This window comes from Aquarana catesbeiana, linkage group LG08 (assembly GCF_042186555.1).
Source record: "Aquarana catesbeiana isolate 2022-GZ linkage group LG08, ASM4218655v1, whole genome shotgun sequence".
NCBI lineage: Eukaryota > Metazoa > Chordata > Amphibia > Anura > Ranidae > Aquarana > Aquarana catesbeiana.
Window position 1 is genome coordinate 293150059 of NC_133331.1, and position 14208 is coordinate 293164266.

Below are 14208 nucleotides of genomic sequence, written 5' to 3' on the forward strand. Positions count from 1 at the left end.
CTTAGACAAGGTCTTCAGAAAACCTAAGAACAAACAAGCAGACAAGGGTGCCATCTTCCAAGTGTAGAGGGTGATCAAAATGTAGATAAGGAAATGATAAAAATGCACTCAAAGGATGGAGAGGGTTAAGCAGATAACGAAGGGATAAAAATGCACTCACAGGATGGAGAGGGATAAACAGCTAACAAAGGGATAAAAATGCACTCACAGGATGGAGAGAGTTAAACAGATAACGAAGGGATAAAAATGCACTCACAGGATGGAGAGAGTTAAACAGCTAACGAAGGGATAAAAATGCACTCACAGGATGGAGAGAGTTAAACAGATAACGAAGGGATAAAAATGCACTCACAGGATGGAGAGAGTTAAACAGATAACGAAGGGATAAAAATGCACTCACAGGATGGAGAGGGTTAAGCAACATGTGTTGCAGAGGTCAGCATGGACACGGCTGGAGGGCTTTAGAGCTTTGCAAGGAAGCTGCCAGCGTGTGGTCACTGTTGTCCACCTTGAAGCGCAAGCAGGCAGCGGTGAGATGCAGGTCTTCTGGGACGTCTCCTTGGCTGGGATCGAATGAGTTGACCTCACACGACACGTGGGTGGGCATAATACCACTTTTCATGGCAGGTAGGACTGCCCCTTTATCAAACCGAAGAGTCATTTTTGTTTTGTTTTTTTAGTCCTTTTTGGTTTGACAAAGGGGTGTTCCTACCTGCCCTAAAACACATTACCACGCCCACCCGTGATGTGTCAGCCTTGCTCATCCTAGTTATGGAGGTTTCACTGGACTGGGAGGGCTTATTCTTAGAATCATGTTGTATACTATGGTTAGGCAGCTGCTCTTCTGGGGACTTTTGCCTGAGAATTTTTTTTTCCAAAATCAAAGTTTATTGTATGCAAAATATATATTGCACAGTAGGAATACATTTGTAGAATGTCAAAATTGCAGTACAATCCAATGTTATAAGTCGTCAAAGTTATTACTGGGAATAGTACAGTGTTTGTCAGTAGGGTGAACAATAATGACTTATGAAAAAAAATTCAGGTAGGTTGGGGACAACCTATTAGGTTAGTTGAGTGGGAGTGAGAGGGGACCTAGTGTAAAGAGGTTCCTCTCGATCATCCCTAAAATTTCTAACTGTTAACCACATTGTGTTGTTGGACTCCTCCTCTCAGGTAGTTCTATAGTTCCATCAGTTTTGATGGGTTTTTGGTTTCACAGCCTCTTGCTGATTGAGGCTCAGTGTTCCTTCGGGTGGAGTCATCGCCCTTGGCAGTGATCGTTTCTGTCCTGGTTGACTCTCTGTGGCCTTCCATTGGTCATTGGCAGCTTGCCCTGTCTTGCTGGGCACTTTGTCTCATCTGGTTCAGATTTGGGGGTTATTCTTTCTGATAATTCCCACTCCTTTTTGGGCCTACCACTGGCTGTTGTCCATGGCTTGGTTGGACTGCTTATGGATGTCCTGATTGTTTCTGCCTTCCTGCGTCCCTCAATGGACAAGAAAGGAAATTATCTTTTTGTACTTACCATAAAATCTGATTCTTGGAGTCCATTGAGGGACACAGGTCCCAAACCTTTGTGATTTATGCTCTTGGCCTTGGTACTGCTTTTCCACAAAACTAAGGCGTGCTGAGTAGAGGAGGAGTTATATGGGGGCAGGCTTACAATTTTTCTGATTCCAAGTATCTCAACCTCCAGTAGGCGGCAGTATACCTTGACTGATTCTGAATACAGAAAGTATGAAAACCTTTTCTTTTGCTGCCATTCTGTTGGTTTAGGGTGAAGATCTGATGAACATGAGAATTGAGGGTGAAGTAGAAGAGACGTTTGTGAGGGATGATCAGCAATATACGGAGGAGGCTGGAATGACGAGGACATTCATAGAGGAGGACACTCCTACAGAGATCAGCACAGGTGACCCATAATATATTCTTCTCTTATCTCTGCTCTGTTGCTGCACACTGATTGGTCCAGAGTAGGGAGGGAGCTGAGGGATATCAGCCAATAATAGGTTGATAATGGTCACCTCCCTGTACTGATACCCATCCTGGGGTTCAGCTTGCAGTATTAGGTTGTGTGTCACTCCTAGCCCTGCCCAGACCTAACCACTTCCATCTCTATAACAACACACTGTCATCCTCCCTTGACGCACTTGCTCCTCTTTCTACATGCAGAACCAGGTCTCAACAGATGACACCAGAAGTCTCAAGAGACGCAGCCGTGCTCTTGAGCAAGCGTGGCGCAAATCTAAATCCCTGCAAGAATTCACCCTCTACAAATCTGCCCTTCTCAAATACAACTCCTGTCTTCACACTGCCAAACAAACCTACTACAACACTCTCTTCAAAAGCCTCTCATCCAAACCCATCTCCCTGCTCCCGTTAGCCTCCAAGCTCATTGAACGCCTTGTCAACGACTGTATTGCCGTGTACACACGGTTGGAATTTCCGACAACAAATGTTCGATGTGAGCTTGTTGTCGGAAATTCCGACCGCCTGTAGGCTCCATCAGACATTTTCCATCGGAATTTCCGACAATTAAAATTTGAGAGCTGGATCTCAAATTTTCCGACAACAAAATCAGACGTAAATTCCGATCGTGTGTACACAATTCCGACACACAAAATTCCACGCATGCTCGGAATCAAGCAGAAGAGCCGTAACTGGCTATTGAACTTCATTTTTCTCGGCTCGTCGTACGTGTTGTACGTCACCGCGTTCTTGGCGATCGGAATTTCCGACAACATTTGTGCGACCGTGTGTATGCAAGACAAGTTTGAGCCAACATCCGTCGGAAATAAATCCAGGATTTTGTTGTCGGAATGTGCGATCGTCTGTATGCGGCATATGGGTTGCTGCCTCACTGACAACAACCTTCTCGATCCCCTACGGTCTGGCTTCCGCCCCACAACACTCCACTGAAACTGCCCTACTAAAACTTACCAACTACCTACTAAGTGCTAAAACCAACGGCCAGTACTCTATACTCATACTGCCTTTGACACAGTTGACCACCCACTCCTCCTCCATAAACTCCAGTCCCTTGGCCTCCGTGATTCTGCTTTATCCTGGTTCTCTTCCTACCTCAGCGCACTTTCAGTGTCACTTACAACTCCATCTCCTCAGCTCCTCTTCCTCTTTCTGTTGGGGTACCCCAAGGCTCCGTCCTTGGGCCCCTCCTATTCTCGCTCTATACCTCTTCCCTGGGCCAGTTGATAACCTCCCATGGCTTCCAATATCACCTCTACGGCGATGACACCCAGATCTATCTCTTCACTCCTCAACTCACCCCCTCGATCCCCTCATGGATTTCAAACTTACTGAATGACATATCGGTATGGATGTCACACCACTTCCTTAAACTTAATCTTTCTAAATCTGAGTTTGTTATATTTGCTCCTCCCCGATCCTCCTCTCCATGACTTTACCATTGAGATCAACAGCACAACCATTGGTCTCTCCAAAGTGAATATGTGTAAAATCTTGTGAGCTGCTCTGTATAACACAAATAGAGCTGCCAACATTCCCCACACTTCCTGTTAATGTGACACTATAAATAAAATAAAACTCAATTAGGCAGCGCTAAATCAATACTACAAATTAATAAAAAATGAATGAAAATTATATGTATGCAATCTCATAAAGTGCACTGTGTCTAACAACGTGCAATAATTAACTGCTTATAGTGCAAAAATTCAATAAAATGTCCAAACATAAAGTGCAATGTGCTTGATACTCCACACGGTGTCCTTCTGCACTCAATCCATAACTTGAGAGTCTATTAGATATTAGATATACCTTTGTGCACACAGAATCCTTGTGCAACCCTCCACCGGGTGTGCCCTCACCTTATAGGCTTAATTAAAGCGTTTATGATACAGATCCACCAGTTGTACCCTCACCTTATAGGCTTATGCTACAGATCAATCCTCTGGGATATTCCTTATGTTGTTCCTCCTTCCTATGGTCTGTTCTTCAACTCAGGTGCTGGATGGGCACATGGTGGAGTACTTCTTCCTCTCCTCGATGATCTCTCTGGTGACTTCTAGAATCTTCTTTTTATTTCTCTATTCTATCAGGGTGGGAGGTGGAGGCAATGTGATGGTCATATGACCTCCAGACTTCACAGGAGGAAAACTCTAAAACACTTAAGGCTTAATTAAAGCGCTTATGATACAGATCAATCCTCTGGGATGTTCCTTCTGTTGTTCCTCCTTCCTATGGTCTGTTATTTAACCACTTCCGGACCGCCCGCTTTCGTTTTACATCGCTGCTTTGAAGAGCCATACCGTTGCTATGGCAGCAGCTAGCTGCCATAACACTCGGTATCCTCTTCTTCTGCGGGCGGTCCGCTTCAAGATAAAAGCAGTCTCTGCGGCGGATTCGCCGCAAGATCACTTTTATCGGCGGCGGGAGAGGGCCCCTCCCCTCCCGCCACTCTCCGGTGCTTTCCGATGCTTACCTGAGCCATCGGTAGCGGCTGAGGTGGTCGGGTCCTGTCCCTGGCTTGGCATGTAGACGAGGGGAAGATGGCCCCCACCCGTCTCCATACCACTGCAGGGTGAAGCGGCGTCAAAACGTCACTTCTGCCCATAGCTCTTAAAGAGACATTTTTTTATTTTTTTCAAATGACATTACTTTTTTTTTTTTTTTGCATTTTAGTGTAAATTTGAGATCTGAGGTCTTTTTGACCCCAGATCTCATATTTAAGAGGACCTGTCATGCTTTTTTTCTATTACAGGGGATGTTTCCATCCCTTGTAATAGGAATAAAAGTGGCACCATTTTTTTTTTGTTGAAAAGAACAGTGTAAAAAAAATAAAATAAAAGGTAAAATAAATAGTAAAAAAAATTTAAAGGCGCCCCGTCCCGCCGAGCTCACGTGCAGAAGCGAACGCATACGTGAGCAGCGCCCGCATATGAAAACGGTGGTCAAAGCACACATGTGAGGTATCGTGTCGATCGGTAGAGCGAGAGCAATAATTCTAGCCCTAGACCTCCTCTGTAACTTAAAACGTGCAACCTGTAGAATTTTTTAAACGTCGCCTATGGAGATTTTTAAGGGTAAAAGTTTGTCGCCATTCCACGAGCGGGCACAATTTTGAAGCGTGACATGCTGGGTATCAATTTACTCGGCGTAACATTATCTTTCACAATATTAAAAAAAATTGGGCTAACTTTACTGTTGTCTTATTTTTTAATTCATAAAAGTGTATTTTTTCCCAAAAAAAGTGATCTTGTAAGACCTCTGCGCAAACACGGTGTGACAACGACCGCCATTTATTCTCTGTTAGAAAAAATATATATATAATGTTTGGGGGTTCTAAGTAATTTTTCTAGCAAAAAAAAAACAGTTTTTAACTTGTAAACCCCAAATCTCAGAAAGAGACTCGGTCCTTAAGCTGGATCAGCATATGGAGTACTCCTTCCTCTCCTCGATGATCTCTCTGGTAGGGTTGCCACCTCATCCCCTTAAACCTGAACACATATGAATTACACAAGTTCTGAGGCTAATTTAATGCAGATAAAACACCAAGTGAGTTTAATTACCACCTTAATCAGCCACAGAACCCGTGTAAACAACATGTGTTCGGGTTTAAAGGGATGAGGTGGCAACCTACTCTCTGGTGACTTCTAGAATCTTCTTTTTATTTCTCTATTCTATCAGGGAGGGGGAGGTGGTCATATGATCTCCAGACTTCACAGGAGGAAAACTCTAGATCTCCTCTGCTGCTTTTTCCAGCAACGTCTCCTCTCTATTTCCTTCCCAACTCAACTGGTTGGGAGGAAATAGAGAGGAGACGTTGCTGGAAGAAGCAGCAGAGGAGTTTTAGAGTTTGCCTCCTGTAAAGTCTGAAGATTATATGACCATCACATTTTGCCTCCACCTCCCTCCCTGATAGAATAGAGAAATAAAAAGAAGATTCTAGATGTCACCAGAGAGATCATCAAGGAGAGGAAGGAGTACTCCATATGCTGATCCAGCACCTGAGTTAAAGAACAGACCATAGAAAGGAGGAACAACAGAAGGAATATCCCAGAGGATTGATCTGTATCATAAGCCTATAAGGTGAGGGTACAACTGGTGGAGGGTTGCACGAGGATTCGACCCGATTGCCTCTGCCACTACCGATGGCTCCGGTAAGCGTCGGAGGGCACCCTAGAGCCCCTCTCCCATCGCCGATAAAAGTGATCTGGTGGCGAATCCGCCGCAGAGACCACCTTTATCTTGAAGGGGACTGCCAGCTGAAGAAGAGAATAGCAGCTAGCTGCTGCCATAACAATGGTATTCCCCTTCAAAGTAGCGACGTAAAACGACGGTGGGCGGTCTGGAAGTGGTTAAAACACAGACCGTAGGAAGGAGGAACAACAGAAGGAATATCCCAGTGGATTGATCTGTATCATAAGCGCTTTAATTAAACCTATAAGGTGAGGGTACACCTGGTGGAGGGTTGCACAAGGATTCTGTGTGCGCAAAGGTGGAGCAGTGTGAAGATACCACGTTTTGACAAATTGGTCTTCAAATAATATCTAATAGACTCTCACGTTATGGATTGGAGTGCAGAAGGACATCGTGTGGAGTATCAAGCACATTGCACTTTATGTTTGGACATTTTATTGAATTTTTGCACTATAAGCAGTTATTTATTGCACTTTGTTGGACACAGTGCACTTTATGAGATTGCATATATCCAATTTTCATAAATTTTTATTAAATTGTAGTATTGATTTAGCGCCGCACTAATTGAGTTTATTCCATTGGTCCCTCCACACATGCCAGGGTACTGGGTGTAATCCTCGACTCTGACCTCTCCTTCAGCCCCCACATCCAATCGCTGGCTAAATCTTGCCGCTTTAAACCTCCGCAACATCTCTGGAATTTGCCCCCTTCCTAACGAAGGCCACCACAAAGTGACTCATCCACTCCTTGGTTATTTCCCGCCTCGACTACTGCAACTCTCTCCTCACTGGCCGATCTTTTACCTGGGCTATCCCCCCTTCAGTCTATTATGAATGCTGCTGCCAGACTCATACTCCTCACTAACCGACCAATAAATGCTGCTCCTCTCTGCCAATCCCTTCACTGGCTTCCCCTCCCCCACCGTATAAAATTCAGAATTCTAACCACAACATACAAGACCATCCACAACATCGCCCCCAGCTACATCATCAACCTTATCTGCAGATATCGCCCAAATTGTCCTCTCCGCTTCTCCCAGGACCTCCTGCTCTCTAGCTCCCTTGTTACCTCCTCTCATGCTCGCCTCCAGGACTTCTCCAGAGCCTCTCCCATCCTTTGGAACTCCCTAACTGGTATGTCCGGTCAGCCCCCAACCTGTTCACCTTTAGGAGATCCCTGAAAACCCATTTATTCAGGGAAGCCTATCCCACACCCAACTAAGAACTGTCCCCGAGCCACCTCCATCAGACCATCCCCCGCAGCTATTACCTGTTCTACCACCACCCCCTCCCTTTTAGAATGTAAGCTCTACGAGTCGGGCCCTCCTGTCCCTTCTGTATTGAACTGTAATTGTGCTGTCCCCCCTATACATTGTAAAGCACTGCGCAAACTGTTGGCGCTATATTAATCATATATAATAATATGATGACACAGATTGAGCCTTTCTTAGGTTGGTTCCTCTTCTTTTTCTAGTAGACTTATAGCTAAATGTTACCATAAAACTCTATCACCAGTCTTGTTGGGATGATAACTAAGGAGTAACATAAAGAAGGAAACAGATCATTTTCAATAGAAAATACTGCTGTTCGCTCCCTCCAGTGCTGCATATCACCAGAAGCCTAGGCCTATGGTCACTTGTTCTATGGTAAAGGGTCTGCAAGTCTGAACTTTGACCCTCTTGTCTATCCGAGGTCACATGACCCAGTGCCTAGGCTTGTGGTTGTGTAAAGAGCATGGACCTCCAAGTCCCCATTGGTTCCTGCTCTTCTGACAAGGCTGTGTAAATGTAGAAGTGATCTGGGAGGAGGACCAAAGGCCCTTTGACTGAAGAGGGGGGAGAGTCCCAGCTGGTTGGGACATCCACAGAGAACATCTGCTCACTCATATCTACCTGATCCAGATGGAATCTTGATGGAAGTGAACTAACCCTCTCATATCTATTGATGATGTTTTTATATTTTTCCAGGACACGCCATGGAGAAACCCTCAAAGGATCGTCTCACTTTATCTCCGGGTTGTAAAATGGAAGATGAGGACATCACAGGAGATTGTGGAGGAGAAAAGCCAATGAGCTCCACTATGGATGGTGGACTTCACAGTGTGGATAGACCATGGAATCCCTCTGACTCTGAGCAACCTCGTACTGTGAGGGATGGTGCCGGAGTTCAGGGGGAGGAGAAATTCTTCTATCCTGATTGTGGGGAAAGTTTTCCGTCTGAATTAAGACTTACTGAACATCAAAGATCTCACACGGGTGGAAAGCTTCATTCCTGCCCTGAGTGCGGGAAATGTTTTCTATATAATGCACATCTGTCCATACATCGTAGAACTCACACGGGGGAGAAGTTGTATTCTTGCCATGAGTGCGGGAAAATATTTGTTTATAAATCAAAACTAGACATCCATTACAGATTGCACACGGGTGAAAAGCCATATTCCTGCCCTGAGTGCAGGAAGTGTTTTGCAGAGAAAGCGCAACTTGTTGCACATCAAAGATCTCATACAGGCGAGAAGCCGTATTCATGTCCTGAGTGCGGGAAATGCCTTTCAAGCAAATTAGCACTTGCTGTACATCAGAGGTCTCACACAGGGGAGAGGTCGTATTCCTGTCCTGAGTGCGGAAAATGTTTTATGAGTAAATTGGCACTTGCTAAACATCAAAGATCTCACACAGGGGAGAGGTCGTATTCATGCCCCGAGTGCGGGAAATGCTTTACAAGCAAATTGGCACTTGCTGTACATGAAAGATCTCACACAGGGGAGAGTCTGTATTCCTGTGCTGAGTGCGGAAAATGTTTTATAAATAAATCACACCTTGTTGTACATGAAAGATGTCATACAGGTGAGAAGCCGTATTCCTGTACTGAGTGCGGGAAATGCTTTTCAAGCAATGTACGACTTGTTGTACATCAAAGGCATCACACAGGGGAGAGGCCGTATTCCTGTCCTGAGTGCGGAAAAAGTTTTATAAGTAAATCAACATTTGCTGAACATCAAAGATCTCACACAGGGGAGAAGCAGTATTCCTGTACTGAGTGCGGAAAATGTTTTTCAAGCAAATTAGGACTTGTTGTACATCAAAGACATCACACGGGAGAGAAGCCGTATTCCTGTCCTGAGTGCGGAAAACGTTTCATAATGAAATCAACACTTGCTGTACATCAAAGATCTCATACAGGTGAGAAGCCGTATTTCTGTACTGAGTGCGGAAAATGCTTTTCGACTAATTACTCGCTTTTTACTCATCAGCGAGTGCACACAGAGGAGAAGCCGTATTGCTGCTCTAAGTGCGGCAAATGTTATAGACAGAAATCTCATCTTAATAGACATCAAAAATCTCACGCGGTGGAGAAGCCGTATTCCTGCACTGAGTGCGGGAAATCTTACAGACTGAAATCTCAACTTGATGGACATCAACAATCTCACACGAGGGAGAAGCCGTATTCCTGCTCTAAATGCGGGAAATGTTTTTCACATAAGTCCACTCTTAATATACATCAGAAGTGTCACACTGGCGAGAAGCCATATTGCTGTCCTGAGTGTGGAAAAAGTTTTTTATGGTGGCCTGATGTTGCTAGACATCATATTAAATGCCGTATGCAGAAACAGCCGCTTCCCTGTTCTGGGAGCGGGAAATGTTAGCTACGGAAATCAGAACTTGTCAGACATTAAAGATCTTATACGGGGGAGAAGCCGTATTCCTGCCCTGAGTGTGGGACTGGCCATTTCTGTGCAGTAGTTATCAGCCTATACAAGAATCTTCATTGCTTGGAGAGAGCCTCCTGCTGGGAGAAAGTGGACAACGCGGCATTAGCTGAAGTAAAATGTTATATCTGTGTAATAAAACTGCAAATATATTAAAATGAAAAAAAATGAAGATTACATTTGAAGATGAAGATTACATTTTTTTTTCTTAAACTCATGATATTCTTGGTAATTTGATTGATAAAAGTCGGCCTTCAGATTTGTATGATGAAATGTTCTTTTCTTTTCCTTTATTCCTTTTTCTAACACTACAAGTAAGGCCCATCCTGTAGGTTTTAGTTTTAGTCTTAATCTTGTGTCTTAGTAGTTTGGTTTTACCGGCTTGAAGTTGTTAGAACAGCCGACTCTCCCCCTTCTCATAAATCTCAGGACGTCTGTAGTAGACTCCAATGATAAGTCCATCAGTTCATAGACCCATCTATCATTCCTCCCGTAATTCCTCCTCTGCACCATCACCACCTCCAGCCACAAGATCATCTTTCTTCTTCACTTTCACATCACATCTAACATAGAGAAACTCCCCCCTCCCATCTTTTCTTTGTCACGTGTCCCTCTAAACAAGAGGATCAGCATGGAAACAAACAGCCCAGTCTTGTGAAGAGTCAAGCTGTGTTTCTGGAACACCGACCACACCTCCAACCACTAGATCATCTTTCTTCCTCACTTTCACATCACATCTAACATAGAGAAACTCCCCCTCCCATCTTTTCTATGTCACGTGTCCCTCTAAACAAGAGGATCAGCATGAATACAAACAGCCCAGTCTTGTGAGGGGTCAAGCCACGTTTCTGGAACACCAACCACATCTCCAACCACAAGATCATCTTACTTCTTAACTTTCACATCACATCTAATCTAGAGAAACCCCCCTCCATCTTTTCTATGGACCATGTCCCTCTAAACAAGAGGATCATCATGAATACAAACAGCCCAGTCTTGTGAGGAGTCAAGCTGTGTTTCTGGAACACCGACCACACCTCCAACCACAAGATCATCTTTCTTCCTCACTTTCACATCACATCTAACATAGAGAAACTCCCCCCTCCCATCTTTTTTATGTCACGTGTCCCTCTAAACAAGAGGATCAGCATGAATACAAACAGCCCAGTCTTATGATGGGTCAATCCATGTTTCTGGAACACCAACCACAAGATCATCTTTCTTCCTCACTTTCACATCACATCTAACATAGAAAAGATGGAGGGGGGTTTCTCTAGATTTGATGTGAAAGTGAAGAAGAAAGATGATCTTGTGGTGGGAGATGTGGTTGGTGCTCCAGAAACGTGGCTTGACCCTTCACAAGACTGGGCTGTTTGTCTTCATGCTGATCTTCTTCTTTAGCGCAACAGGTGACATAGAAAAGATGGGAAGGGGGAGTTTCTCTATGTCACCTGTTGCTCTAAAGAAGAGGATCAGCATGAAGACAAACAGCCCAGTCTTGTGAAGGGTCAAGCCACGTTTCTGGAGCACCAATCACATCTCCCACCACAAGATCATCTTTCTTCTTCACTTTCACATCACAGCTAATCTAGAGAAACCCCCCTCCATCTTTTCTATGTCACATGCCCCTCTAAACAAGAGGATCAGCATGAATACAAACAGTCCAGTCTTGTGGGGAGTCAAGCTGTGTTTCTGGAACACCAACTACATCTCCAACCACAAGATCATCTTTCTTCCTCACTTTCACATCACATCTAACATAGAGAAACCCACCCTCCATCTTTTCTATGGACCGTGTCTCTCTAAACAAGAGGAACAGCATAAATACAAACAGCCCAGTCTTGTGAGGAGTCAAGCTGTGTTTCCAGAACACCAACTACATTCATATCCCTGAAACTATCAACATCTCCCACTCTGCCTTCAGATTTGTATGATGAAAAGTTCTTTTCTTTTTCTTTTCCTTTATTCCTTTCTCTAACACTACAAGTAAGGCCCATCATGTAGGTTTAGTTTTTCTGGTACAATATTTTTTTAATGGAATATAAAAAATAAAAAAAGGATACAGATGCAACATTCCCACGCAGGGGATATTAACAGTAGGCTCAAGACAAAACAATGTACAGTATATAACTACACATATGGGATATGTTTTTTTTTCTTTTTTTTTTTAAAGAATAAATTGTCGATCAACAGGGACCCCTCTGGCCAAAGCCGAGGTCAACACAGGGTGCCTAAATCTTAAGGCACAGGGGCTGGAGTGTGAAACAATTCACATGAATATGTGGAAACAAAGCTTAAACTGTTCATTTAATGAGATAATTATATATATATATATATATATATATATTGATATATATATATATATCAATATATATATAAATAAATATATATACGAGGGGGTGCTGATAAGTATTGAGCCTTACCCAGAAAAAATTGAGCTAGGAAGCTGTAAACTGCAGGGTGTACTGGCCAATTTATCTTTATTCAATGGTGCAAAAATCAGCTACTTATGATTTTAACTTATATTTCTTTTTCAGGTCCAGACTGAACATGGTAGCATCTCCAGAAAAATTCAATGTGGAAGAGCATAGGACCATATGGGAAAGGGAAAGGTGCGAAGCAGATTCATGATGAAATGTCACAAACTTTGGGTGACAGTGACCCTTCATATGCAATAGATAAACATTGGGCTGTCCATTTTAAAAACTGTCCATTTCGGTGTCGAAAGTGAGAAATCAAGTGGAAGCCCCGTTTCTGTGCCTGCAAAAGTCAAAAGTTTTTGGATCCACTTTGCGGCAATCTTTCTCATTTCCAAGTCGTCGTGGATAATGGCACCAACTCTCTCACGTGATATTCCCAGATATGTAGCAATACTTTTGGCTGATATTCGGTGGTCCTCCATGATCATGTCATGGATGACTTTCACATTTGCAGGCACAGAGACAGAAACAGGCCTTCCACCTGGTTTCTCACTTTCAACACCGATATGGCCAGTTTTAAAATTGACAACTCAACGTTTAACTGTTGCATATGAAGGGCCACTGTCACCCAAAGTTTGTGGCATTTCATCATGGATTTGCTACGCACCTTTCCCTTGAAGAAACAGGAACTTGATTATGGTCCTATTGCTCTTCTACATAAAATTTTTCTGGAGGTGCTGCCATGTTCACTTTGGACCTGAAAAAGAAAGAGAAGTTAAAATCATAGGTAACTGATTTTTTTTTTTGCACTATTAAATATAGACATATTGGCCAGTACACCCTGAAATTTACAGCTTCCTAGATCAATTTATTCTGGGTAAGGCTCAATATTTATCAGCACCTCCTCATATGTATACTGTGTGTGTGTGTATATATATATATATATATATATATATATATATATACACAGTATCTCACAAAAGTGAGTACACCGCTCACTTTTTGTAAAATCTTTTCTTCTATCTTTTCATGTGACAACACTGAAGAAATGACACTTTGCTACAATGTAAAGTAGTTAGTGTACAGCTTGTATAACAGTGTAAATTTGCTGTCCCCTCAAAATAACTCAACACACAGCCATTAATGTCTAAACTGGTGGCAACAAAAGTCAGTACACCCCTAAGTGAAAATATCCAAATTGGGCCCAATTAGCCATTTTCTCTCCCCAGTGTCATGTGACTCGTTAGTGTTACAAGGTCTCAGGTGTGAATGGGGAGCAGGTGTGTTAAATTTGGTGTTATCGCTCTCACTCTCTCATACTGGTCACTGGAAGTTCAACTTGGCACATTATGGCAAAGAACTTTGAAAAAAAAAAAGAATTGTTGCTCTACATAAAGATGGCCTAGGCTATAAGAAGATTGCCAAGACCCTGAAACTGAGCTGCAGCACGGTGGCCAAGACCATACAGTTTAACAGGACAGGTTTCACCCAGAACAAGCCTCGCCCAGGGTTGACCAAAGAAGTTGAGTGCACGTGCTCAGCGTCATATCCAGAGGTTGTCTTTGGGAAATAGACGTATGAGTGCTGCCAGCATTGCTGCAGAGGTTGAAGGGGTGGGGGTCAGCCTGTCAGTGCTCAGACCATACGCCGCACACTGCATCAAATTGGTCTGCATGGCTATTGTCCCAGAAGGAAGCCTCTTCTAAAGATGAAGCACAAGAAAGCCAGCAAACAGTTTGCTGAAGACAAGCAGACTAAGGACATGGATTATTGGAACCATGTCCTGTGGTCTGATGAGACCAAGATAAACGTATTTGGTTCAGATGGTGACAAGCGTGTGTGGTGGCAACCAGGTGAGGTGTACAAAGACAAGTGTGTCTTGTCTACAGTCAAGCATGGTGGT

The 14208-nt window shown here is 43.5% G+C and overlaps 2 protein-coding genes across 3 annotated transcripts in view; one reads left to right on the top strand and one right to left on the bottom strand.

Annotated features, from left to right (window-relative positions):
• Positions 1 to 10062, top strand: part of LOC141104768 (uncharacterized) — a 280800-nt gene extending 270738 nt beyond the window's left edge. For both annotated transcript variants that reach the window (XM_073594487.1, XM_073594488.1), the window contains 2 exons: positions 1780 to 1915; positions 8147 to 10062. In XM_073594487.1, coding sequence (XP_073450588.1) covers positions 1780 to 1915; positions 8147 to 9822 — 1812 coding nt within the window. In that variant the 3' untranslated portion in view covers positions 9823 to 10062. The remainder of the gene's footprint in view (positions 1 to 1779; positions 1916 to 8146) is intronic.
• LOC141104988 (uncharacterized) overlaps positions 1 to 14208 on the bottom strand; it is a 443832-nt gene that overhangs the window by 184769 nt on the left and 244855 nt on the right. The gene's annotated exons all lie outside the window — the stretch shown is intronic.